This window comes from Syzygium oleosum, unplaced genomic scaffold (genome assembly GCF_021117445.2).
Source record: "Syzygium oleosum isolate NSW1041296 unplaced genomic scaffold, Sole_v2.1 Sole_v2.01, whole genome shotgun sequence".
Classification (NCBI taxonomy): Eukaryota; Viridiplantae; Streptophyta; class Magnoliopsida; order Myrtales; family Myrtaceae; genus Syzygium; species Syzygium oleosum.
This window is the reverse complement of record NW_026607485.1, coordinates 21,581,463-21,609,037: the sequence shown is the minus strand read 5'-3', so window position 1 is coordinate 21,609,037 and position 27,575 is coordinate 21,581,463. Positions and strand designations below refer to the sequence as shown.

The 27,575-nt window shown below is 37.8% G+C and overlaps 2 protein-coding genes across 2 annotated transcripts; both read left to right on the top strand.

Moving 5' to 3' along the window:
- Positions 1 to 1,125: 1,125 nt before the first annotated feature.
- Positions 1,126 to 5,774, top strand: LOC115692445 (protein SIEVE ELEMENT OCCLUSION B-like). The gene is made up of 7 exons (XM_056311171.1): positions 1,126 to 1,443; positions 1,941 to 2,012; positions 2,746 to 3,200; positions 3,509 to 3,603; positions 3,685 to 3,818; positions 4,303 to 4,833; positions 4,969 to 5,774. The coding sequence occupies exons 1-7, from the start codon at positions 1,207 to 1,209 to the stop codon at positions 5,446 to 5,448; spliced, it is 2,004 nt and encodes a 667-aa protein (XP_056167146.1). The 5' UTR covers positions 1,126 to 1,206; the 3' UTR covers positions 5,449 to 5,774.
- A 15,433-nt stretch (positions 5,775 to 21,207) lies between these two features.
- On the top strand, positions 21,208 to 26,724 carry LOC115692442 (protein SIEVE ELEMENT OCCLUSION B-like). Its single transcript, XM_030619283.2, has 7 exons — positions 21,208 to 21,516; positions 23,317 to 23,409; positions 24,225 to 24,664; positions 24,755 to 24,849; positions 24,958 to 25,088; positions 25,209 to 25,682; positions 25,995 to 26,724. Exons 1-7 carry the CDS (start codon positions 21,280 to 21,282, stop codon positions 26,532 to 26,534), a joined length of 2,010 nt encoding a protein of 669 aa, XP_030475143.1. The 5' UTR covers positions 21,208 to 21,279; the 3' UTR covers positions 26,535 to 26,724.
- The last annotated feature ends 851 nt before the right edge of the window (positions 26,725 to 27,575 follow it).

Below are 27,575 nucleotides of genomic sequence, written 5' to 3'. Positions count from 1 at the left end.
TATATGTACGTTCAATTAGAATTTTTTTTTTATGATTATCGATACGTCTGGACACTTTTCTGGGGCCACACATAAATTTTGCTATTCCCGAACTATATTTTCGTCCATGTTTATGAGGAATTATCTTTTAAGCCCGAAGCCTCGCGATTCAAGGTCCTGCCTTCCTAGATAGGACAAGGAGGTCCTTAGCAAAGACTACTCTCCAGTAGATAAGGGAACCGATGACATCACTGCGAAATCATTGTTTGTGATGGTCATTGTTCGTTCTTAGTCACTCCAGAAGACCGAAGAGTCGCGACGCGATAGATTGCCTCACTCTTTCGGCACCCGTCAAAGATATGGACAAAGAACGCGTTTATCATCTCTTGACTCACAGAGTCACGTTGGAAGACAAGTGCTTTCACATGGGTCTGTTGCTACATTGGGATGTCATGTGGTCCTTGTAAATTAATATAAATAAGTACACAAAAGATTAAAAAAAAAAAAAACAAAGGTATTGTTCGGACAACTTTGTTGTCTCAACCTGAGACAGACCTCCATTGCCTAAAGAAAGCTCAATATACAAAATCAAAAGCGAGGATGGATAATGTTACAAAAGTATCGCAGCCCTAATCTTATCTGAACGTTGAACATAATCCAACATTGTAAAATTGAAAAGGGGTAGGAAACGTGCAGCACGATACGATTTCTGACAGTGATTACTTTCTAGATGCTATGTTCTTTCCTTAGCAATTACAACCAAGTATCATCTTGCTCGTGAAAAGCAACACCCTCGAGAGTAACATGTCGATCAGAGAGAGCTTTCGGGTGTGGGGGTGAACTTAGCTTTTGGCTTTTGACTTTATCTTTAATATTTCGAATCCGACTTTGATATGTATATTTAATTCGTTATATCTTTAAAAACCAGCACATATCGGCATTCATGGTCATCGACTATACGTCTGTTCAATTAAGAATACGTTTTGTACGGGAACATATTTGTGTTAAGGGTGTATTAAGCTGGGACCCAACTATGTTTCTTTTCCTATTAATCGGTGTTATTCTCCTTTGCATGCATGCATTGGATGCTGCACGGTTGGCTATATAAAGAGACGGACGCAAGAGAAAAGAAACATGCACCTCACTCATCTTCTTCTTCTTCTTCGTCCTGCTTATTAAGCCTTACTTGGTCTCTTGTTTTCCTTCCTTCCATCCTTGGAGGATAACATGGCGAAGCGGGCATTGTCCAACCCCTCCCGCGGCAGCGACACGGTGAGTATCGTGGCCACTTCGGCCATCATCAACTTCGTCAACAACTACCAGTTCATAGACCGGATTGTGGGAGAGCATTTTTATGATTCCTCTGTTGAAGAAAAGTGCAATGTGAATGACCTCCTTGGCATCGTCAACAACATCCTCTCGGGCGTCATCCCGCTCGTCGATAAGGACAGTGGCAACAAAAAGGTATTGAATAGGGACCGGTATCATTTCTGAACACAACAAACGTCATTCCTAAGACACTGGTTATGTGCATATGTAGGATCAATTGAACCAAATCCATAAAACAAAATTTGGCTTGTTGATTATATGAGATTTTGTAGGATTACTATCAACTGTTCTAAAAGTATAAGCTATTAAATGAAGACGTGATTTAATATTTAATTATTCGAACACTCCTCCTCCCACTTAGTCTAGTCTTTTTGCCTAGTACTAAGTGAGGACACATCTAATTAGGGAGGCAAATGGGGCCTGGAAATATTTGAACTCAGGACCTCCTGTTTTGATACCATATGAGATTTTATAGGACCACTTCTAACTGTTCTAAAAGTTTAAGCTGTTAGATGAATGTGTGGTTTAATATATAATTATTCTATCAGATCAAGTAATAAAAAGGCTAGTGTAGGTCTAAGGAATGATTTGTGTAGAAGTTGCACCAATTGTTTGAGATTTTATTATTGCAGGTTCCTACAGATGACCTGCAAACCATTATTCCCAGCAACATTTCGCATTTGATTAACTGGATCTGCTGCCAGGTTTGTTGTTACTATTAATTCTTGTAACATGGGGTATTCGGATGTTTACGACCCGATTAATTTTCTACGGATACATGCAAACCGGCCCGTTTACATTCATCAAGTGAGGCTCCATTCGCATGATAGGTGTGCGTGGCCCCAACGTTAATATAAGTGGGCAATCATGGTCCGTTTGATTTAAAAATATTTTTCCTAAAAATAATCATTTGTATAGCTTGAAATAATTGATCAATTAAAAATATTTTCATTTTCGATAATAATGCATATCTAAATATTTTGGTGAACGGTGAAAATATTTTTCGTTCATTTATTTTTATAAGTAATTCAAGCGATCATTTCTTGAAAAATATTTTTCACGAAACAAATGCATTCTTATAGATAAAAATTGAGTAGCCTTTTAAAAATAACTTATTTTTAACTATTTATGATCCAAATCCCAGGGTTTTGTTTTTAATAAAGAAAGATGCCACTAAGACAGTAGTATGCACAAATGAATTTTAACGTATTTAGTTTTGTGTAACATTTGAGTCATATCACGTTATAAAGCTAATCATATTATTTCTGAATTCCTCGTCAAAATCAAGAAATTAATATATATATATATATATATATATAACAATTCCAAAATAATGATCTATGCTGAATTATTTATACGTCTTTATATATTTGGGATGCTTTTATTTGATTTCAGAAGTTAAAAAAGTCAAAACCTCCTCCTCCTCCTCTTCTTCAGATGACATGTGAGGCTGCGCGCAGCAAAAATGTAGAGACGAGGTTGCTGCAGATCTTCTCGAAGTTATCAAGCTATCGATGGACCACCCAAGTCCTGCTGGTCCTCGCGGCCTTCGCTCTGCAATACGGCGACTTCTGGTTCATCTCCGAAGCTCCCTCCGACGGCCGGAACGCCCTGTCCACTTGCCTCCTGAAGGGCCTGAGCTCGCTCAAGAAGAAGCTCATATCCGACGAGAACAAGGCGGCGGCGATGATTCCTCTCAACAAGGTAGTCAACGACCTCTTGGAGTTGACCACTCACTTGGTTCGTCTCTCCAAGCTGGTGATACAGAACCGCGGGAAGCACGTGCCTGAATTGGCAACAGCATTTCGAACAATACCCAGGTGGAGCTGCGAGACCATCGTCGCCATTCTGGCCGCCGGGAACTATTTCGCCCGGCTTATCAATGATGATAAGTACGATCTGCGCTTCGTGGTTTATTTCGCGGATACTGCATGAGCACGCCATGTGTTTTTCTCGTAATGCCCCGAGAGGAAATGCACCTTTTTGTTCGCCTGTTCTGTCTTTGTTATAAGACCCTTTAGATTTTGAAAAATGGGGTAGCATGACACTCGCATTCGAATCATGCAACTGTTCATATGCACTTGCTCTGCTATATACCTTGTGTATAACTGTGTGTTTTCCTGGTACTGCATGGTTATGCATAAGAATACGGGGTTCTGGTTTTTGGTGTAGTGATTTACGGTCACAGAAATGATCTCAGGTTGGCAGAATCAGAACTGGATATTATTGCGTTGAGCGTGTCGGACACGAAGAGTGACGTTCTCAGAGCGGTCAAGAGTTGCGAGAGGAAAATAGGTAGCCCAGTTCATAGATAGTTGATTTAGTGCGTTGATTTTCTTCTCTTCTATGGTTTAATGTCCATTTCATTGATGTTAGGCCAGATGGAGGAGTATCAGAAGTACGTGAAAAAGGTCGAAGCTCCTGTGGACATCGTGGACTTTCTGATTTCACTGCTTACTGCGAAGGATTCCTCGCAGGATCCAATTGTTACTGGTCCCAATGACACACCGGTTTGCCCTCTGCAGAATCTATAATTTTTGCCCCTTCTTCAATCTATTTTCTAGGAAATCCATACAGCAGAAGCAACAATTATGCAGAGGGGAACACATTATATTCCTTTAGGCCTTACTTTTTGTAGTTTATCCATTTTTCAGGAAGGCAGGAAGCCAAGAAATTCTCCATTTATCATTTGCTTGTATAGATATGTCATAGAAGAAGGAGAGAATATGCCTAATTTTTCTGATGTGTCCAGACTGGTCACCCAGTTTAACACTATTTTTGGTATGTAATAGTTAACTGGCAGAGCATACCTGATATCCTACGAGAGTACCAGATGGAGACCAAAAGAGAAAAATTCAACTAATGCATAAATATGTCTTTGTTAAATTTTGGGAAGTATCAAACTCATTCATTATTCTGGATCTTTGATTGCTTCTGCTTATGTTGCTAACCGGCTTATACACTTCCCTTCTTTTCTTGACTGGACATCTGCAGGTCAAGTTTGAGTTGTTCAGGAAGAAGAGTGTATTGCTGATTATATCGGACCAAAACATCTCTAGGGATGACATTGAGACTCTTAGAATTATTCATGATGATGAAACTAAGCGCTTTCGAATAAGCCCCGAGGACGACCCAAAAGCTGTTTCTATCCAGATTCAAACCGAGAAGGAGACGCTCTATGAGCTTGTTTGGATCCCTATTGTGGATGCGAGGCCGGAGAATTTGGAACCACTGCCAAAATTCAATTCTCTGATGCCATGGGCTTATAGGGTAGACCCACAGAAAATGAATGAGTGGGCCGCTACATATATCAAGGAAGAGTGGCGTTTCAAGCGAGAAACCATGGTTGTGGTGTTGGACTCGCTTGGTTTGGTGGAGAACACAGATGCCATGCCCATGCTACGGATATGGGGGACAGACGCTTTCCCTTACACAGGGAATGAAAGTACCCATCCGTGGAGGGGGCCATGTAATTGGGTTCAGCTTGTATTAAAACGGGTAGTCCAGCAGGGGACATTGGATGCGGTAAACACACTCGTCTTTCTAAATTTATCGACTAGTTTTGGTTGGGGGCGCGCACAGTTTTCATGTGCAAATTTGCCTTCATGCTTTGAAGTTGATTCAGTAAATTCACACCTAACATTTGTCATGTTAATACAGATTAAGGATGAGTACATATTGTTTTGGGGAGGACCTGCTGCTGCTGTGGAGGCAGCAGGTGCTGTCGGTGGCGGAATTCCTAACCTTAGGGCAGTTCTAATTGAGGACATGAAGCACTTCCGCATCCTCTTGAGGAGTTGCTTGATTTGTAGGTTGCAAGCTCTGCAAATTCAGAAATTTGAAAGCAGCCCATTGCGCGATCCCATAGTATACCAGATGAGTGAAGCCTACAAAGCCTGTCGAAAAGACGTGGTTGCAATACTCGCCAAAGGGCCTGAGCTGCTGTTGGAGCATGTAGGCCTTTTGAGTGATTTAAAATTGGTGAGGGATGAGGTTGCCAAGGATGGATTGACAGCTCCTGCAAAAGGTTTCGAGAAGAAGTATAAAGACGCTCAAGGACAGTCCATATGCCTGCACGTCTGCGTCCCACATTATACCAGTCTCGGGGATTTCACTGCCCTGATTGTAGCCGATTCATGAGGCACGATCTTAGCCTCACGTGTTGCCATTCCGATCCTGATTGAAGGGGGCTTGCGACGCGTGAAGCCCTTAGCCAACGCTAACGCTAAATAAAAAAGCTTCAGTTCGGAGCATGTTCGGTTGTGGAGTGTGCAAGGCGTGGCAGAGTGTTTACATTTTTCTGTGCGTTTTCGGTTTGTTAACATATTAGCCTCTTTGTTCGCAAGAGAGCTAACTTCTGTTTACTTTCATATGCTTGTAATGCGCTTGTGCTTCGGGCGATAAGAGCCTCTCAGGGCCTTTTGTTGCCATTTTATCGAATAAACAAAGAGATTGACGAGGTTTGTTTGCGTTATCTTGGAGCAAGATTCTTGTTCCTAAGTCCTTCTGTTTCCCTTCGTCTGGTACTGTCTCCATATTATCATATGTTAGCCAAGGAACTAATCTATGCTATTCTAGTCTCTTAAAAATGCCGAAGTTGGGATTCCCATGTTTAAAGAAAATAGTTTTGTTCCGCTCATGCATAAATTGACGGATCAATCAAGCTTCTTCAAACCAAGATACTTCGAGGATTGAAATCACAAAACTAACTTTTTAAAGTAGGTAATTTCATGCAATAACACAAACTTTAGAGAGTTCCTCAGAATCTCATTTAAATCCGTAAAAACATTTGAATTGTTGAGTTCTCCTGATGTTACATATGAAAGTACAAATGATTTTCGTGTTCGACTTAAATATGTCGTCATAGACCAGCATATATCTCTTTAGGTAAGAACTAGCTAGACAAGTTGGGCCATTTAGCAAACAGGCAAGTTGGGCCTGGGGTAAAAGACAGAGACTCCGCATAGCCCACCATAGTACTACTCCTTTCTCAAGTGAACTTCTGGTCGATTTGTGTTTCAGGCATTCGCTACTTTATGTAAAACGACTTGTAAGCTTTAGATACACTGATAAGCCTATAGTGACATTCTCGACAACTTTCGACTCGCAGATTCCGAGCAAACGAAGCAGTTATGACTCAAACTAAATATTGTATAATAGATCTGCAGCTTTTTGGGTAATATCCAAAGGCCTCGTTTGGTTTCCATGAATAAGGAATCATCAAATGAATTCTCGTTCCAGTGAATATCGCCCATTAGAATAAGGATTCCTTTTCAATTGTTTGGATGAATTTGGCCTTCTAGGAAGGAATATTAGTCCAGCAGATGACGACCGCTGTCGAAAGAGAATGTTTGGGACTGACATGTGTCATTTTTCTACAGGGGGAACCCTCTTTTTCTTTCCAAAACAACTTTAATGGTTTTTACTTTTCACTTGATAAGTTAAGTCTATTATTCTATTATGTTATGTCCACATTCTTTGGGAATTATTGATTATCTTGTGTGAATATGGATAAAGTTACATAACTTGTAATGTGCTCACGGAATGTTTTTATAGTTAAAGCTGTAAAAGTAGCAAAGTATAGTTATGTGCTTAGTACCTACCTTTACAATTATGTCCTTAGTAATCATTAGCTCATATAGTTATTTCAATATGGCAAAATCTACAATTACATTCGATAAAAGAATTCGTAGTAGTCATTGGCTCTCGATGTAAAAGATGTTTCGACCGAAAAAACAAAACTGTGAAGAAAGAAATGCTCGATCAATGATAATTGAGATTGGTGTGTCTTATAGGAAAGATTAAAACATTGCATATAATACACTCGACATCTTGGATATCATAATAGTTATGACCTCGATGTTGTTTGAGAGTTTACATCTACTGTGAATATCATGGTAAATACAACCTTCCGAAGCCATTATCTCAACTTAAGAGTGTACCACTATAGGATATAAAAGGGAAAATTACTCAATCGGTCCGAAATTGATTCAACAAATGCAAATGTAGTCCTAAATTTTTCAATTTTGCCAATTTAGTTCTAAACATTTGTGCGAAATTTCAACATAGTCATTTTGGCTAATTTTCGCCAGAAATCGCTAACGTAGCGTCGTGCCCCGACGAAAATTGATCGAAATGACTGCATTGAAATTTCGCATAAAGGTTTAGGACTCAATTGGTAAAATTGGATAATTTATGACTGAATTGACACATGTACAATATGTTTAGGACTAATTGAATGATTTTCCTAGATATATATTTAATATGATGATGTAAAAAGGACTCGATGGAAGGGTAATTGGCAAATTTAACTGAAATGACTGTTGAAATTTCGTACAAAGATTTATGACTCAATTGGTAAAATTAGATAATTTAGGATTGTATTGGCATCCGTACAATATCTTTAGGACTGAATGGACAATTTTCCCGAATAAATAATTAATATGATGTAAAATTACTTCAATGCAAGGGTATTTAAAAGAACATATGAAAGTGTGCAAGTAAGTAAAATTGACAATTAATAATGAGATAAAATTTTGCAAAATTTACATATGTCGATTACTTTAAGTATTGTTTAGTAACTTCTTATGATACCCACGAAAGTGCGCATGGGATTTTCCTTCTAGCTAATTTCTATACCTAGTATAGTAAAACTTATTCACCCCTTTCATTTTACAAACAAAAGGGGTGAATACCCTAAAAAATCCCAAACTTTAGGTCAAGTCCCAAATCTGCTCCAAACTTTTTTTTGTCTCGGAAAAAACCCCAAACTTTACGTTCAGTCTCAAATCTGCTCCAAACTTTGTTTTATGTATAAAAAATCAGCAAATTTCAATTTATTTTCAAAAATATACCCCTGGGATCCAGTCCCAACTTGACATGGTACTTCCACATCATAACAAATCCACATCAGCAAAGTAATGGGGCGATAAGTACAGACCAACGTCGCATTTCCACTTCAATAACAAATCAAACCAAATAAAAACTATTGAAATTCTCCAAAATAAAATCATTCTAGGATATGAAAGTTAGGGACGATAACAAATTTACCCAAAAAACTTTTTTTAATTTAAAAAAAAACCTAATTTTTAGGTTCAGTCCAAATTTGCTCCGAACATTTCTTTGTCTAAAACAAAAACCCCATTACTCTGTTGATGTGAATTTGTTATCGATATGGAAGTATCGCGTGAAGTTGGGACTGGATCATCGAGGTATATTTTTTAAAATAAATTAAATGTTGGTGATTTGTTTTTTACACAAAACAAAATTCGGGACAGATTCGGGACTGGACTTAAAGTTTATGATTTTTTCTGAGACAAAAAAAAGTTCATGGCAGATTTGGGACTTAACCCAAAGCTGGGGATTTTTTAGGGAATTAAGCCCAAACAAAAGTATCAAACTTAACCAATGAAGTAATGCCAATAAAAATGTTAATGGGAAAAAGCGCCGAAGACCAAAAGGACATTAGATTAGAAGAAATAACATGTAGATAAAATGTTAAATGTAAAAAATTATAAGAAACCATTAAACAGGGAAACATTGAGAAAATAAAAGGAAGAAGATAATAGATGTGAAAAATGATTTAAAAAACCCAAACTTTGTATTCGTAAGTAGAATGATACAATTTCTTTTAAGAAAAAGTTACCCTCTTGTCTCCAAATTGTGAGAAATAGCTATTTAACTTATCACCATGTCAACAAAAAATGATTGGACTTTATATCACTTACATATATAATAGTACTATATTTTCCATATGTTATGTGTAATATATCAATATGTTATTTATATCTAACTTGCCCCCTCCCTTCCTAAAAAATTCAATCCATAGTTATCAATGTCATCACTCCCCGATTAGAATCTTAGAATCCAATAATCTATGGAGTGAATCTATGGTATAATAATCACAAGTGAATCTACAGATTCACCACTAAATTTATTGATTTGATAGGTATGTCTTGATATGATTTTTATATTCTGCCTACTAAATTGTGTACTCTTAATATCCTGATAGTTTCTTCACTTATATCTTAAAATTTATAGATTAGTATAACGTGAATGAAATGGCATATAAACTTCATCATGATGCTTTTTAAGAAAGATAATGTCTTGCAATATCTTTTTCTACGCTTGATATGTACTTGAAATTACAATATCTTTACCTTTTAGATCATGAATATTTCAATGCTAGATTGTCCTTGAGATATATTCACGTAATATCTAATGATGCAAAACAAGATCAGAGAAGTATTCATCGTACAAAAAGATCCTATTATTTATTTTAGAGAATCCAATCTAAAAATTTAAATTGATAGATAGATGAATGCTACATGAATACAAGGCCCACTGAAACCCCATAAATTCCACTAAATTACCCTAAATTTCACTCACCATCCCACCTCAAAATGTCCAAGATTTACTATTTTTTTTCCTTTTATTAAGATGTCCAAGAAATATTTGTAATAACTTGGGTTGATATTTCAGTCATCATGCTGACTTTTCCAGAAAAAAATAAAGCTAGTAAACCCTTGAAAGTTGCTAGGTGTATTACCATGTTAGTGGACATGGATTTGACACATAAACATAGCTAATAAATAAAGGAGAAGGCACATGATTCTGATGAGAATTGATGTTCTCAATTGCCCCACCATTATGTCTTTGCTTCTTTGTGTGAATGGCCCTTCGTTGAATCATAGCATTGTGGGAAAGAATGCCTTCTTGTCTAAGCTAATGAATAGTGTGCGTGACTCTCGTGGACACAAAAATAAAAAATCTTTGGTGTAAAATTTACTGCATGTTAAGTCCCTGCTAATGTTTCTACTTCCTACAACATGATTTCATTTAAGTATCTGTTGAAATGGAGAAAATTACCAAATTAGTCTTAAACCCATTGTACGGATGTTAATTTATTTCTAAACTTTTTAATTTTATCAATTTAGTTATGAACCCTTGCACGAAATTCCAATATCGTTATTTTAATCAATTTTCGCCAGAACTCGCTGATATGGTGGTCTAGTCATCGCCAGTCATCTTAGGTGGCATACCGCCACATCGGCGATTTCCTGAAAAAATTGACCATAAGAACTACATTAAAATTCCACGCAAAGATTTAAGATTAAATTGGCAAAATCGAAAAATTTTACAACTAAATTGGCATCTGAATAGTAGGTTTAGGAGTGATTTGACGATTTTCCCATTGATATGTGATGCTAAGAAGGGGCACGAATTGCCCCATCTACTTTCTTACCGAGCAAGAAGATATATCAAGTAAACTGTTTATACCCTTATGATGTATTAAATATAACATTACCCAACCATTTAATGCCAAAATACTTTGATTGACTAGTGTTAGTACATAACCATTAGATAGCACATCTTTTTCATTAGAAGAGCGCATATACCTAACCACCACTTTTTTTTTTGCTAGAATACCTAACCACCACTTAGACCATTAGCGATCTGCACTCCAAAAGGAACGAAAAATCACAAAGCAAAAAAACAAAAGAAGGGAGCAGGTAATGCACAGTGACGTGATGTATAGGGAGTAGAGTAAGGATGATTCTTACTTACCGACTGCATTTACTCCTCCTAGAAATTATTTTCTTTACCAATTGAGTATTGGGTCCGGTATCTATATATATTTTAATAGCTTTGGATTGGTTTCTACTCATCTATTGTCGGCGTAAGAAATAACTCACTCCCTCGCCTCTGAACGGTCACCGGCCGGAACCCTAGATTTCGTGGATGTCGATGTACCTACACATCTCCAATTGACCATCATCCCCACTCCAAATTGGCCAAATGTGTGACCCGTAGTCCTTACCGAGCGGGACATCGCATAAAACAAAAATCATCCGAAGTCCAAGGACCACCTAAATTGCACACGTGAATTACTGCCTCTCTGCATTACTTTTCCTACTCCATTTCCTTTTTCTGTGGAGAAAATCTTTCGTCTTATCAAATCTTGAATTGGACGAGCACCACATATTTGGAACGAACGATTCACCGCGTTATTTGTACAAAATCTTCAATTCGATCCCACCGGAACATTAATCCACATAGAAGGGTCCATGGCACGTCCAATATATGTATGTCTTGTCAGACAGACGTTGAAGGAGAGGACAATGTAATGACCCGGTCCGATGAGGGCGGGGAGTGGTCGCCGGGTTCAAGAACCTGGACAAGGAGCGGCTCCTGGCAGGCTTCTAAGATGGCAAGAGGGGCATCTCTCTGTCCCACATCGCTTAGGGGGGAGTCCTGGGATTGCTTATAAGGCCTGGGTGGCCTATCCTGTGCAACACGTTTTAAAGCCGTGAGGGTCAGTGGGCGCAAAGCGGACAATATTACACAGTGTAGACCCGGGGTGTTACAAGTGGTATCAGAGCCGACTCCCGACCGCGTGTGGGGCCACAGCGAGGACGCTGTGCTCGAAGGAGGGGAGAATGTAACGACCCGGTCCAACGAGGGCGGGGAGTGGTCGCCGGGGTTCAAGGACCTAGACAAGGAGCGGCTCCTAGCATGCTTCTAAGATGGCAAGGGGGCATCTCTCTGTCCCACATCGCTTAGGGGGGAGTCCTGGCGTTGCTTATAAGGCCTGGGTGGCCTATCCTATGTAACGCGTTTTAAAGCCGTGAGGGTTAGTAGGCCCAAAGCGGACAATATTACACAGTGTAGACCCGGGGTGTTACATACAACGTCAAAAAGAATTTATCATTTGGAGATTTTTGTACCCTCGATGGAGTTAATATAACAATCAAAGTATGAACACATCACCATGTGATTTTTTTACCCTCGTTTGCCGGGAAATACTACAAAATGTGAATCATTTTCTTCTTTTTGGTTAACAAATATTTTGTGGAAAATCAAATTTTAGATACGATATTTCTTGAAGCATTATTGTTAGAATATTTAAAAATGACGCATTAGCTTAAATTTTTAGAATGACCGGCAGTGGTACCACAAAATTTTATATGATCTCGAATTAAATGCAGAGTTCGTATTTCTTTCCAGGTCTCTTATTTACCTCCTTTTCTAGCTATTAGTCTTGGTTCAACGTCCAGCGGGAAGTGCTAGAATATGTAAATATTAAATCACATATTCATTTCCTTTTTCATGCACATATTCATTCACTAAATTAAATTTTTAGAATAATTAGCAGTTGCTCCGACGAGGTTGTACAAATATCAAAGTCAATTCACACATACGTTGAGATCACCCGATATAAATCAATCAATTTCGTGTATCCAAATCTTAAAATCTCAACTGTACTGAATTTTCGTATTTTCTTCAGAGTGAAATGATTTCTTTTAGTAAGAAACGTGGCGCGTTTCGTTGACATTCGTCATGCATTTCCATAAATGTCTTTGTCTCCATCTCCGACAAAACACCATCGGTGCTGTCGTCGTCCTTCCTTCCTTTTAGGGCTTCGTCGCTTAGCTTCAATCACGCCACATCGTGTCTTCTCTTTTGGGACCACGTGGTCGAATGGCCATGTGCGCAAACTCTCAGCCACGCATTTCTTATCTTCGGTACGCTATCATCAGTCAATGTCAGGCTCCCCTTGAAGTACGTGTTGCTTTTTTTTTCTTTTTTTATCCTTTTCTTTTGCTATCAATTTCTGCTTTTCCTACTTTTCTTTTCATACATTTTAATAAGTTTGCTTCTATTTCTTCTTTTTGTTTTCTAGAAATACACATTCGAAACCAACATCAATTTTCTGTTTCTTTCGGAGTGAGCATTTAGAAATAATTGAGATGTAAAAAATAATAATAAATAAAGAACAAGAAAGAATAGACAATTTCCAACATACGCCGTAAAAACTAAGATCGTACAATATAAAGGCAAATTTTTGGATCCTACATTGCTGTAATTGATAGTTAAGAGAAATAACATAGCAAATTCTTTTACATGGAGATGATTCTTTTACGTAATTCTTGCTTCATGAAATGTATGGATATATTGTATAAAACGTACGAATATGTAATTGTAACTAACAAGTGATAGCGGCATAAATTAGGGTTGGACCACTTTAAATTGAAGTTAGAACTTCCCATTTGCTCAGCTCGAATACCTCAATTATGACGTGGAATAATTCTGCACAGTGCTTAGAATAATATCACATGCATTATGGTACACTGTTGAAAACTGGAATGGCTGGTCTTCAATGACGAATAAAGGGCGCTTCCGAGGGGAATTTATGGAGTCAAGACCAGAAAAAGTGAATGAAAAAGAGAGTCATAGGAACCCTTTGACATCATAAAAGCCGATTGTTATGGTCCGGCGGTGTCATGTGCACGTATTAATGTGCACCGTTGGCCTACACTTTTCTTTATCTTTTGGATCAGTAAAAATGGCAAAGAGAGACAGATCCTTGCAGTCATTTTCTATCGGCATTATCATGAGAATCTTGCACCTATTACAGAATATACAGTTTAATTCATAACCGGTCGACTTATTCGTGATTGTACAAGTCGGTTAATGCAACTTCACAAACGTGGTAGAAATTAAAAAATTTCTTCATGCGAGGCAGCAAATACCCAAAAGACGAATTAGCTAGAAATTAACTTAAGACATTAATCAAATTCAAGATTTCATTTAAGACAGCGTGACGATATCATCATTGGATATCACCCTAGATGGTGATTCGCTCTAATTTCAAGTCACGGGAGTTGGCATCCTTATCGGCAAATAAAAAAACATAAAGTACAAAAGCTGGCATCCTCATTTGCACACTACCGACCCTCCATGGGATTCATGCTCTAGGAAGAAAAGCGATTTTGCTCATGATCAGTGTGATGTTACTTGATTTTTCTGTGATTGGATGGGTCATGGACTCATGCTGTTTTTAATGAACACTCGTGGTAAACGTGTGCAATTTACAGCGGGGAACAAAGGGAAAAATAGCGGGTTTGCATTTTGAAACCCACCAAAAGCCTATCACTATAATCAGGTATATCTTAAATTTTTTTTATGACATCAAAAATCTCAAATCTATAATCGGGTGGAACATTTATCTTACTTCAATTTTTCGTCAATGAGTACCATTAAAAATTTACCTTTATAGACGGCGGAAGGCAAACTGTGTTGACAATAGCGCTTCATCGTTTTGGCTAAAAAATCATTTCGACTGAACTTTGATGGACGGTAAAAGTGTTATGCGGGTCAAAGTTTGGAGTTCTTAATATCACGAGAAAAAGTTTAGGGTAAATATGTTACAGTGAGTATAGTTATATATATTGTTTATGTCACAAAAAAATTTTATGATAAATGTGTTACAGTGAAAATAGTTTGGGGTTTTCTTTTATGATTTTTTCCCTTTATTGTAATAAGTTTGCTTCTATTTCTTTTCTTTTTTTTCCGGGAACCCTTCTTCTTTTTTTCTAGAAATACACATTCGAAACCCACATCAATTTTCTGCTTCTTTCGGAGTGAGCATTTAGAAATAATTGAGATGCAAAATAATAATAATAATAATAATAATAATAAAGGACAAGAAATAATACATCATTTCCAACGTACGCCGTAAAAACTAAGGTCCTATGATATAAAGGCAAATTTTTGGATCCTGCATTACTGTAACTGGTGATGAAGAGCAATAACATATTCATGTCGATCCTTCAAAGAATCAAAGGCGGATAATGTGAGTTTGCCATTACATTACATGAAGATGATTCTTTTACGTACATATTTTTTTAGATATATCATGTGAAATGAACGATCATGTGATAATAACTAACAAGCAATAATGGTATAAATTAGGGTTGGACCACTTTAAATTGAAGTTAGAAATTCCCATGTGCTCAGATCTAATAGTTCAATTATTACATGGAATAATTATGAACAGTGCTCACAATAATATCACATGCATTACGGCACACCATTGAAAACTGAAAAGGCTGCTTTTGGATGATGAATAAAGGGTGATGGAATCAAAACAAGAAAAAGTGAATGAAAAAGTGAGTGGTGAGAACACTTTGGCATCACAAAAGCCGATCGTTATGGTCCGGCGATGTCATGCGCAAGTATAAATGCATACTGTTCGCCTACACTTTTTGTTGTCTTTTGGTTCAGCGAAAAATGGTAAGGTGAGGCAATCGGTGCAGTTATTTTCTGTAAACATTATCATAAGGGTCTCGTCTCGCACCTGTAAGACTACATTCAATTTGATCCGTAACTAGTCGATCCATTTGTGGTTGTACAAGTCAATCATTGCAACTGCACGAGCATGGCAGAAATCAAAAGTCTATTCATGAACATAGCAAATACTTAAAAGGTGAAGTAGTTAGAAATTAACTTAAGACATGACTCGAATTCGAGATTTCAATTAAGATAGCTTGACACTATCATCATTAAATATCACGCTCGATGATTATTCGCTCTAATTTCAAGTCACGTGAATTGGCATCCTTGTCGGAAAACTAAAAAAAAAAGAAAAGCTGGCATCCTTATTTGCACAAGAACTGACCCTCCAAAGGATTGATGCTCTAGAAAGAATTAGAAAGGTGAATTTGCTCATGATCAGTGGGATGTTACTTCATTCTTTAGTGATTGGATGGGTCATGCTGTGTTTAATGAACACTCGTGTTAAACGTGTGCAATTTACAGCGGGGAAAAAGGGGAAGAAAAATGGGTCTGCATTTGTAGCCTTACTTTATATCGAGTAGGAATTTGAGACCTACAAAATTGGAATTAAGTGGGACTATTTTAGCACTATAATAAAATTCATCAAAATGTGTCTTTGCACTATTAAGTAAGTAAATAAATTGAACATGACTTTTATGGTGCATATGAATACATCCGTACATATAAATATAATATATTGTTTACAAATGAACGATCTTGTGATAATCCTTAGTTTTGTAGTTAAATCACATTTATTAGTAGTTCTTCACCCCTTTTAGGAATAAAAATATAAATTCTAGCAATATGCAAACTAGCTAAGATATTATCATTGTTTGAATAAGCTGAAAAACAAAAATGACTGAATATACTTCATGTTACAATGGATTGTTGGAAGATGACTACCGTCAAAGATGTTAATATCGCATTAATCTTGAGCTAAGAAGAAGATATCTAGTCCAAATGGAGCACATAATTTGGGAAAAATTACCAATTTAGTCATAAACTTATTGTACAAATATTAATTCAGTCTTAAATTTTTCAATTTTGCCAATGTAATTGTAAACCTTTGCACGATAATCCAATGTAATCCTTCTGATTAATTGCTGCCATATATTGTTAACATGAAGCAATTAACAATTTGTCCATGTTAACATGCCACGTAGGACGGCTAATGATGACTAGATCCCCATGTCAGAAATTTACGGCGAAAATTATTTGAAATGATTATATTGAAATTTTACACAAAGGTTTAAAACTATATTGATATAATTTAAAAAGTTTAAGTTGCATTGGCATATGTACATTAGATTTTAGATTGATTGGGTAATTTTCCCATACTTAGTCCATTCGTAAGTGTACGAGCTAGTCATTTCAATACTACCGGCATGATAGAAATCAGAAAGTCTCTTCGTATGGAATAGTAAATACCCAACGAATAAGTTGGTTCCTTATCGGCAATCCCCAAAAAAAAAAAACAAAGCTGGCATCTTATTTGCACGCTAATTAACTCTCCGACAACAAACCCAATTGGGGATCCATGTTCTAGAAAGAAAGGTGATTTTGCTCATGATCAGTGTGATGCTACTCGTCTCTTTAATGATTGGATGGGTCATGCTGTTTTTAACGAATCCTCGTGGAAAACGTGTGCAATTTACAGCGAAGGATAAAGGGAAAGAAAAACGGGCCTGCATCGTAGCCTTGCTTTCGTCTATAGTAGTAACTTTCTCAGGTAGAAATTTTGGGATTTTTTTTTGGTCGGTAAATTTTGGGATTCAGTGGCACTGTTTTAGCACTATACTGAGAGAGAGCAAATTAAATATTTCACGATATTTTCCCACGTGGATTTCATAAAAAAAAAGTGTCTTGACACTATATTTATCGACTCTTCTCATAATGTGTTCAGTCATGATTTTGGAAATTGGATATTCCCTCATCCAATGTACTCAATTAGTATCATAATGGGATTTCTATGTTTACGAATAAACGATCTTGTGAAAATCCTTAGCTTTGAAGTTAAATCACATTTATTAGTAATTTTTCACCCTATTTAGGAATGAAGATGTAAAACTCTTGCAATATGCGAACTAGCTAAGATATTACCATTATTTGAATAAGCTGAAAAAAACTGTCTCAATGTGATGACTAACGTTAAACATGTTTAAATCGAATAAATCTTAAGCGAAGAAGAAGATATCTAGTCCATAAAGAGCACAAACAAATGTATTAAAAATGAAAGAGAAAAATGAAAATGATAAAGTTCAATGAATTATTGGAAAAATAAGGAATATATACATCTAAAAGAGCTTTCTGAGGAAATTATGGATCATTTCGTGTCCCTCAAATTAACCACTCAGAGCGATTAGTGATCGTGATTTTAGTGGATCAATATAATGGAATGAGCAAGAGCAATCACCATCCATTTTGCAGCAAATAAATTATTTTGCGCGACAACTTACATGAAAATAGAGTCAACGCAAAGTGACCCGTGATAGAACGCAAAGTAAGTGGGGCAAAATCAAAGCAGAGTAGGTGCAAAGTGAGCTGTAAAGGTTCCCAAATTCATGAAGAAACTGCAATTATACCAACTTATGTTGCAACAAAGAGCTAGGTACATAAATAAAGTTGGCATAGAAGTTACTAGCAAAATCGCACACACGTTAGTTGTATCAAAAAATTGACGTTTAAAAGACATTGCAAAGTCGCCTTGTTACAGCATATTTTAAAACTTTTCACTATTATGAGAATTTGTTGACTCTATATAAGAAAAGTTATTTACAGACATATGTGTGTGCGGAAAGAGATCAATATTTCAAGATTTGGACTTTTCTTTTTGTAATATTGTTATGAGACAAAAAAGATTCAAATTTAAACATAAAAAAACGCAAAGAGATAAGACAAACTTACAAATTTATGCATTTATCCTAGATAGCATGGTCATAAAATGATCAATTGAGAATATTTTGAGAAAGAAAAATAAAAAGTGCGATCCCTTAAAAGTAGGATGTTCCCTTTAACTTGATACAATAGTATAGATATAATGGCATAGATGTTATGAAAATTACCTTGGACAATGCTAAATAAACAATAATGGAAAAGTTGAAGAAAGAGAGAATTTGGAAAATAATAAGAACAGGAAGAAAAAAAAAAATGGTCCATTAAAATAGTGACAAATATCATTCCCGGACGCGACAAAGTCCTTTTCTTGTACAGATCTTCAATTTGTAAAATGCTTAAACCTTTCTTATGAGCTTTATAACTTTGTAAGTATCAAAAATAATTCATAGGATACTTGAGATTTTCAATGACAGGAAATCCCATCACTAAATATACCTGGTAGAGTAAAGTATATCACTGACTTCAGCAAAGGTTGATTCAAATGAGAGGCAAAATCCTATATATGTATGGTTAACCAGAAGATGTGATTATTTGCGTTTGATGGTGGGCACACTCGTATAACAATCCATTCCCTATTAGCAAATATTTGTGTTGAACACTATTTTTTATTTCCCCTCCCGAAAGCCCGTGAAACACCTATAATTCTCGAGAATTGATTAACTGTAGGCAAAGAGCTGCACAAGGTCAGCTGCAGCTGGAATCGGATTACATCATGTAAAGGAAGTATGAACTATAGATCATCAAAAAGGAAGTGTTGTCTATAATTACAAGTTAAGAAGATGGGAAGAAAATTGTGCAAGATGATATGAAATTAGATATTGTTAACACCAAAAAACGTTCGAGTTCTCGACCGACAACTTAGACTAGGAGAGGTCGAGCAAAACATGGCAAAAGTAAAAGTTTGCCAAGTGTTGGGAGGTCTTGGTCGATAAATATGATCAGTTGACAAGACAACTAAGTAAATGCGGACAGCAAAAACAAAGGCTGTTGTGTTGTAATCGTCAGGAAGTGGAGCCACAAGCAGCAGAAGTAACGGTTGATTTCGAGCACGAAAGAGCGGAGAAGTAATGCATGTTGAACTAGTGGATTTACTTGGTAACTATGAGTCATGAAGAATCTGTTTACTTTTGTTGTAATCGTTGTTAATTGCCGATAATGGTATAAATAGTTGAATCGTAATTAATAAATGAAGACCAATTTGTTCAATTTTATTTTCATATTATCTTTACATTTTAGTACTCTTTTACATGGCTGATCATGATTGCCTTTAGGAATTGTGTTGATTATCCCGTGAGCCCCACAATTGACTCCGATTGCCCTTGCGAGAGAAAATGGACGGAGATGGTTGAGGAAGAATCCATGGATTGATTTCGCAAATTTCGATGACAACATTTAGAAATAAAAAATAAAAAAATTCAGAAATTATATTATGAGATGGGTGTAAGTTTACGGATATGGAGAGAATATGCTTTTTACTTTTGAAAAAATACAATTGAAAATCCTAATTTTGCCCGACATCAATATCCCAAACTTTTGTTTCGCATCACCAATACTCCAAAACTTGTGCTAGTGCGATATACACCCTCTGTCTACTATAAAAAAAAAAAAACCCTAATGTTTTCCAACCGTGACATTAATGCTCAAAACTTTTTATTTGCATCACGAATATTCCAAATTTATCCTCATATTACCATCAAAAATCCTAAATTATGGCAACTGTGAGACCAATACTCTAAACTTTTTATTTGTGTCACCAATATCCTAAATTTGTACCAATGACCCAAAAATACCTTCCGTCACAATTTTGTTCAAGACAACCATTAAAAATTCAACATAACAAGTTGCATGGATAGCACCATGCAAACGGAGTTGACATAGAGTTGACGTGGCTTTAGTCTAGTCCAAAGTAATGTCGGAATCCATTAGGACTTCATATTTTAACATAACCACTTGTCAAAGTATAAGTTTTTCTATAAAAAAATGGACCTCCATGATAACAAATAATCTCTTCAGCGATTTTTAGAGCCCTCAAAGTGATATAATCCATGAAATGACGTTGCTTTGGAATAGACTAAAGCCACGTCAGCTGCATTTGCCTACCGTTGTTCACGGAAGCCACCCTGTCAAATTTATAAAGCCCGTTTTGAACGAAACTGTGATAGAGTGTATTTTGTCAACTTATACAAGTTTGGAATTTTTGGTAACATAAAAAAGTTTGAGGTGTTGGTGTGCAGTGATAAAAAAAAAAAGACGTTTGACGTTTAGGGGTTATAATAGACATAGTTTAGGATTTTTAGTAACACAAAAAAATATTTTGGGTATTAGTGTCACAGTAAGCATTTTTAATGTTATTAATCATTTACTTTTTACTTTCGTAAATGTTGGTACTCTATTTATAATCATGAAGTATCTAAAAAGTAAAAGTATTTAGATAATCGTGCGTAAAATAATATATAAGTTTTTGATGATTTCTCAAAATACGTTTTTAATGTTAAAATTTTATAAGAATTATAAGGACAGATCTATTTACAATATGAGCAATAGTAGATATGTTAATTCACAAAATGGATATACCAAAATAAAGTCAAAGATCTCAGATGGGCGTTTAAATTATTAATTGGCGAGATTCAAATACTCGAAAATTCAACAATAATACGACCCGTCAATTTTATAAATAAGTCATTTGAAGTTTGTATATCTCTCTCCATTGAAACAGGTGCAATAATAAAATGATTCCAAAAGATTCGAGGATAAACTCTCTCGGACCACAAAGATAACATCACCAGTTTCACCCACTCTGTCGTCCCCACCGCCGTCCATCAAAGATTTCACGAGCCTCCTCGTCTCCATCCTCCACTCCCAACCGCTATAAATGAGTGCCCAAGCAAAGCACTTTCACAAACAGCTCCACACAAAACCCTAGCTTTTCTCCCCTGCGTTCTTCCCTCTTCCATCGACATGGCGGGCCGGCTCATCTCGGTGGTCTTCGGCAGCCCTCAGCGAGCCAAGCAGCCCGACCAGGGACTCCTCAACAGCCTGCTCCCGGTCTTCGACGACGACAAGTTCATGAAGGAGATGGTCGACACTCATGCCCCCGACGAGGGCGACGTCGACGTTCGGGCCCTCTTCGCCCTCGTCGAGAACACCCTCAAAGGCTCGACCGCCATTGTCGACAATGTTATTAACGTGAACAAGGTAAACAAATGTCGCTCGTCGGGTCGGGTCACGTTGTATAAAATGCCGAATAAGAAAATTGGCCCCGTCGCGAATTAATTGAAATCGGTCACGTTTTCCATTATATAATCAGCTCACGGAGTTTTGTTTTTTTTTTTTTTATATAAGTAATTATTTACCAAGAGAAGAACAAACATCAAAGCGAGTTTGATGTTCTTTTAAAATATCGTGATTTAATTGAATTAAAAATATAATTTAACCTGACTCAGTGTCTGTCTCCACATGCCCTGTCCTTATCCTAATGAGTTGAGTCACTGTTTGCTTGGGGAAATTACGTCCCAATCTGGATAATTTTTATAACTTTTCAAAAAACATTTGAAATTTGTTTTTTTTTCTTTTTTTTCTTTTTCTCCGCTAGTCGATGGGTCTCGGCGATGGCCGATAACTCCCCGGGGGCCGACCATGAGCGAGACTCGAGCTCACTAGATCCCGACGAGCTGGAGTTGCTCGCCCTTGCCATATTCGACGAGACCGAGCCTCCCCTGAGGTTTGAATTGGCCGGAAGGACTAAATTAATAAATTGTCAAAAGATTTTAGGATTCAATTGCCACAATTGAAAAGTTTACGACTGAATTGACGGAAGTGTAATAGATTTAGAATTTTTTGGTAATTTTCTCGCGTTTTCTTTGGGCAATGTTTTTGTCTAGTTTTTGTTGGAGGAAATTATCTCCGATCAAACATTTAATTGGCGAGTTATGAATACGTAAATTTAACCGAAGATAAATTCATGATATTTATGTTTTTAATCTACCGATTGACTTAGGCATGGTTAAAAAAAAAAAGATCTCAAGCATATGGAGAAAATATGGCCGGCCTTTTTTTTTTATCCCGAAATCTATACACTCTATCATCAATTGTTTTTTATGTTGTCTTAAATGCCTTTTTTTTAGCTTGCCTGAGTTCACGAGATAGTACGATTTTTATTCCAGTGGGAACATCTCAAATATTTTAAAAATACATAAATACGAAGATGTAAAATCGTACATAATTTTTCTTATAACTTTCAAAACTTGAAATATTTTTTTTTCCATTTTGAAATTCTTTGGTGGATAAGCTAGAAAATAGGAAAAAGTGCACTGTTCTTCTTGATGTATAGAGTAAAACAGCAAATGGAATATCAAGTACAAGATCCTTGTTACGAGGGATGAGCGGTTTTCAGTCCGATCTGATTCAATCCAAGAATCGGAAACCAGACCGGGAGGACCGATTTTCAATTTCTTGGATTGGGGACCAAACCAACAAGTTTTGGGATCGTGGACCGAACTTGATCATCTGTCCAATCCGATTTCAATGGGACTAATTACTTATTGGTAAAGGTAAAAGGGAATTGAGAAAATTAAATTAGGCTTTTTATTTTTTTCAAAAATTTTAAAAAGTAAATAAATATATATATGAAAAAATTAGAAAAATATATATTTACCGGTCCGATCCGATTCGGTTCCCACCTTAGAATTGGGAACCGGACCACCTGAAAATCGGTTCCATTTTTAAAAACTAGAAATTGGACAGATATTCCGGAGAACCGGATCAAATCGGTCGATTCAATCCGATCCCAATTTACACTGTCCATCTTGCTCCTCCTTACTTCTTATGGAAAGAAAACGTACAGGAGGTTTAGGTGGGTGGATCGCCTGTGATTTTGACAGGTGAATAATAAATCCAAAGGCCTACTTCTATGCTACACCTGAACATTTTATCGTGCTATGTGGGGCTAACCCACAATAACTGCAGTAGCACCTAACCCACTTTGAATTTGTGCAGGCAAGCTCGGCACCAGGTGCGACCACGGAATTTAAGCCTGCGAAGGAGGGTTTCACTCCCCCTCTATCAACAATTAGTGAAGTTACTTGCCAGGTAACATGTAGTGAAAATGTTAATCACTTCTATTTTTTTCTCCGAAATTAGAATTACGTCCTCAAAAGAACTGTGATGAACTTGATCTATATAGTCGATCTTTAGATTTACAATAAGCTAACCACTTGGTTTAGAACCTAAAAAAAAAAGGGAATTTTAATCAAAGCATTGGCTTATATGATTTTTAAATTTTCAGGTTAAATGTGGATATGATATTGGAAAATTTAGGTGGGCCTAACAGGAATCTGTCCTTTGCCTATTATTATGCATATGTGCCCACAACTTTTTCGTACGGGACTCTTAGCCCCAAAGAGCTACTTTTGGGCAGTGTTCCAGTATCTTCGATTTGAAAAACAGTGATTTTTTTTTATTATCATCATAGCGAACGGAATGAGAAGTATAGAGAATTATTAATCGTGAAAACATTCTTCATCGACTCATTAGTCTAATTGTTAAAAACAATTAAAATTAGGAAAATGCTTTTACCAATTTCTCATTTTTTGTGAAACAAACGGGGTCATTTTTCGAGAATGAGGGAACCCATGTTTATCAATTAATGGTCATTAGATTAAGTAGATTAAGGTTAAAATCTCATGTGGTGTGTTAGGCATAACCAGTATGCACCATTGAATTATAAATAGGTGAAATTTCTACCAAATTCCCGCGGGCTTTATTGAAAATCCAGCGTGATTAATTAGATGTAAACTTATCTACTAGATAGTGAATATCCACACTATTTGGCACAAATTAAAGTACCATGATCAACTTCAAAAGTTTCTAATATTTATCAAACACATTCACAATCATTTTGGCAGATTACGTGCAAAGCCTTGGACACCAAGAATGTGCGGGAAACGATGTCCTCGATCTTCCACGAGCTATCGAGCTACTCATTGGTCGCTAAGGCTGTGGTCACACTGTCATCCTTGGCGCTGTACTATGGCGACTACTGGCGGCTCGCTCAGGTCGAGCCCTCGGACAAGCTTGCAGAGTCCATGGCGGTATTGAAGGGGTTACCTGCAATCACGAAGCCGCTTGAGCCGCAGAAGATCCAAGTGTTTGGAGTGCTCAACGACTTGATCAAGACCACGCTTGAAATGACTCAGTGCATCATGGAGTTCGACCACGATAGCAAGGATGTTCCGGAGTTGGCCAAGGTCATCGACATTGCTTCCAGCGTTTATCAGATCATCATCACCGTCCTCGGTTGCTCGATCCAGTTCACTGCCCTTATTACAACTACCACGGTCGACGAGTATGGTTTTTATGCTTTTGCCACAAGCTCTTTGTCGAATTTAGTGAACTCATCTTCCTAATAAATGGTCATCTAATTTCTTGATCTTAGGTCGAAGGGACGAGATCTGCCCGCATTCGTTCGCAAAGTGAACATAATTCACCACAACATCAAGAGGCAGCTGGAGGATTTTAAGCAAAAAAAGGGTGAGCCACAAGATTCGCAATTAAATCAAATAGGATCAGAGAACTTCGATTTTGAATACTCATGAAAACAGACTGACGAATCTGATAGAAGAATGTTTATTAATCCAGAGGAGATTAGAGAGTACCAGAGGCTACAGCGGCTGTTTACGGCGCCTACGGACAATGTGGAGCTCATCAAGGCGCTGTTCCATACCAAGGACGATCCTCAGCCGCTTTACATTGGCTCCAAGAAGACCACGGTTAGCCATTAATAACATCTAATTGAACACCTAGCACCCACTTCGATTTCATCAGGAATGCTTTTGTTTCCAATTTAAGGAGTGAGATTGATCATATCTGGTTTACATGCGAGTCGGCAGGATAAGATCGAATACCTCAGGAGGAAGAATGTGTTGCTGCTCATCTCTGACCTGAAGCTATCCTCTCATGACCTCTCAATCCTCGTGAAGATCTACAACGAGCCCAAGTTCCGCGAGAATCACGAGATCCTGTGGATCCCGGTCGTGGACCAAGACAGCGAGGACATGCCCAATGTTTTCGAGAACCTGCAGTCCCAGATACCATGGTGCTCGACACACTACCCGACGCTGATAAACAAGGTGGCCATCAGGATCATCAAGGAGAAGTGGCACTTCAGGAACGAGCCCATCGTGGTGGTGTTGGATCCACAAGGGAAGGTTGAGTCCCAGAACGCAATGAGCATGATAAGGATGTGGGGGTTTAATGCATTTCCTTTCACCGATGGTGTGGTGGCGACCCTTTGGAGCAGGCGCAACATCAGCTGGTTCGAGCTCCTTGTGAACGACTCCATAGCCCCTAAAGTGCAGGATGCGGTAAGTGAACTGGGACTAGCATGATGAATTTCAATGTCTGTGTCACAAGAGCGTCATCCAAATAACCCAAAAGAACAACTTAAACTGCTCAAAATTGATGTCGAATCCGAGTTAAGTCACGTTCATGGCATTCAAATGTGCATTCTCTTAGGTGTAACTTTCTATCATGATTGTTTTGTATCAACTTATTGTACCAGAAATCAACCACCAAATATTATGCTATTGGAGAATTACCGCATCTCAATTTGGAAGGATAAGAAGATAGTTTACATGAATGAATTACATCATGATTTTGTTATTTCCATCAATCAGATCAAATCGGAGAAGCTCATTTTCTTGTACGGAGGCGAAGACACAAAGGAGGTGCACGATGTAGAAGTGCACTTGAAGAAGATTACCGATGACGGGAACTCCATTGTGGCCTACAACGTTGGGAAGATTCAGCTCTTCTGGACTCGCCTCGAAAGCTGCATGTTCTCCATGTTGCAGGGGAAAGCGAACATCCTCGACCCACTGCTTCAAGACATCCTCAAGCTCTACACCAACTTCAAGAAGGACGGCGGGTTCGCGCTCCTCACGAAGGGGACCCGTGTCGTGATCAACACACCCTTGGCCTCCTCGTCAAAGGTGCTGGCCCAGTACGATACTTGGAAGAAGCAAGTGAATGTGGATGGCAAGACCTTTGATGTCGCGCTCAAGGAGCACCACGACAAGGTGGTGGCTCCCCAGACGTGCCACCACTTCTACATCCCGAATATGGTCGGGTACGTGCCCGAGAATGTGAAATGCCCGGTTTGCCCCCGGGTGATGAAGAACATTGTGAAGTTTGAGTGCTGCCATGGTGCACATTAGTGTGCATCACTAGCTTGAAGGTTTGAAGCCTTTCATGTCAATAATGTGGCTCAATAGGTCAACAGGCACGGTGGATTGGAGAGAGTAGCAGCTTTCGATATATGTATTGAAGATGTTGTTTGCCACAAAGTGTGTGTTGCAATGCAACAAACTATATGTAATCTTGTTTCTGGTGATCTCTTTTCATGTACTGTGAGAATGTGTAATTTGCGTATGCTTAATTATGAGTAAGTTATGTATGAATGAGCTACATATGAATGTGTTACGTATTTCCTTGTTAAAATATCTCACATCCCTTATCTACTAAATTTTTAACTTTTTATATAAATACGACATCCCTCCATCTATTAGTTTAAGTTTTTGGGTTGTATATTCTAACATGGTATCAAAACTAGGTCTGCCCTAGTTTATTTTGCTTGTCCGCTTCCCGTTCGTCAAATTACACGTGTTTTTTTCTAATCCATCTAGCACGTGAGAACGGTTTTACAGTATCTCATATCGCTTGTCCACGGGATTTATACGCACTTTATATACATGCAGCCTTCTTCCACGGATTAACTTAAGTTGTTGAGTTGAACATTCTAACACTTTTACAACCTCGGATACCGAGTTGGTTCAAGTCCATGACTCTTAATCACGAGACAAATAGAGGCGCATGGGGGGTCACGGTTTTTTTTTTTTTGGTCGAAAGGGGGGTCACGGTTGTTAGCATCAAAATATGGCCTCAATGAACAATGAGTCCAAAGATAGGTTCAGGTCCCTAGACACTTGATTACGAAGCAAATGGAGAGACAGAGGCCGCACCGGATGGTACGTTTGGCAGCGTTGGCGATTGGGCCTCAACGCAACAACGGGTGGGGTGAAGATGGTTGGTTCTCTCTCTCTCTCCATTTGCAACCCTGATAGCGGTCGCGACATCACGTCCATGACATTTGATCACGAAGCAAATAGGGAGACAGAGGCTACAAGGGGTGGCACGGTTGGCAGCGGCAACAATAGGGCCTCAATTCAACAACGGGTGGGGTGAAGACAGCTGGTGGG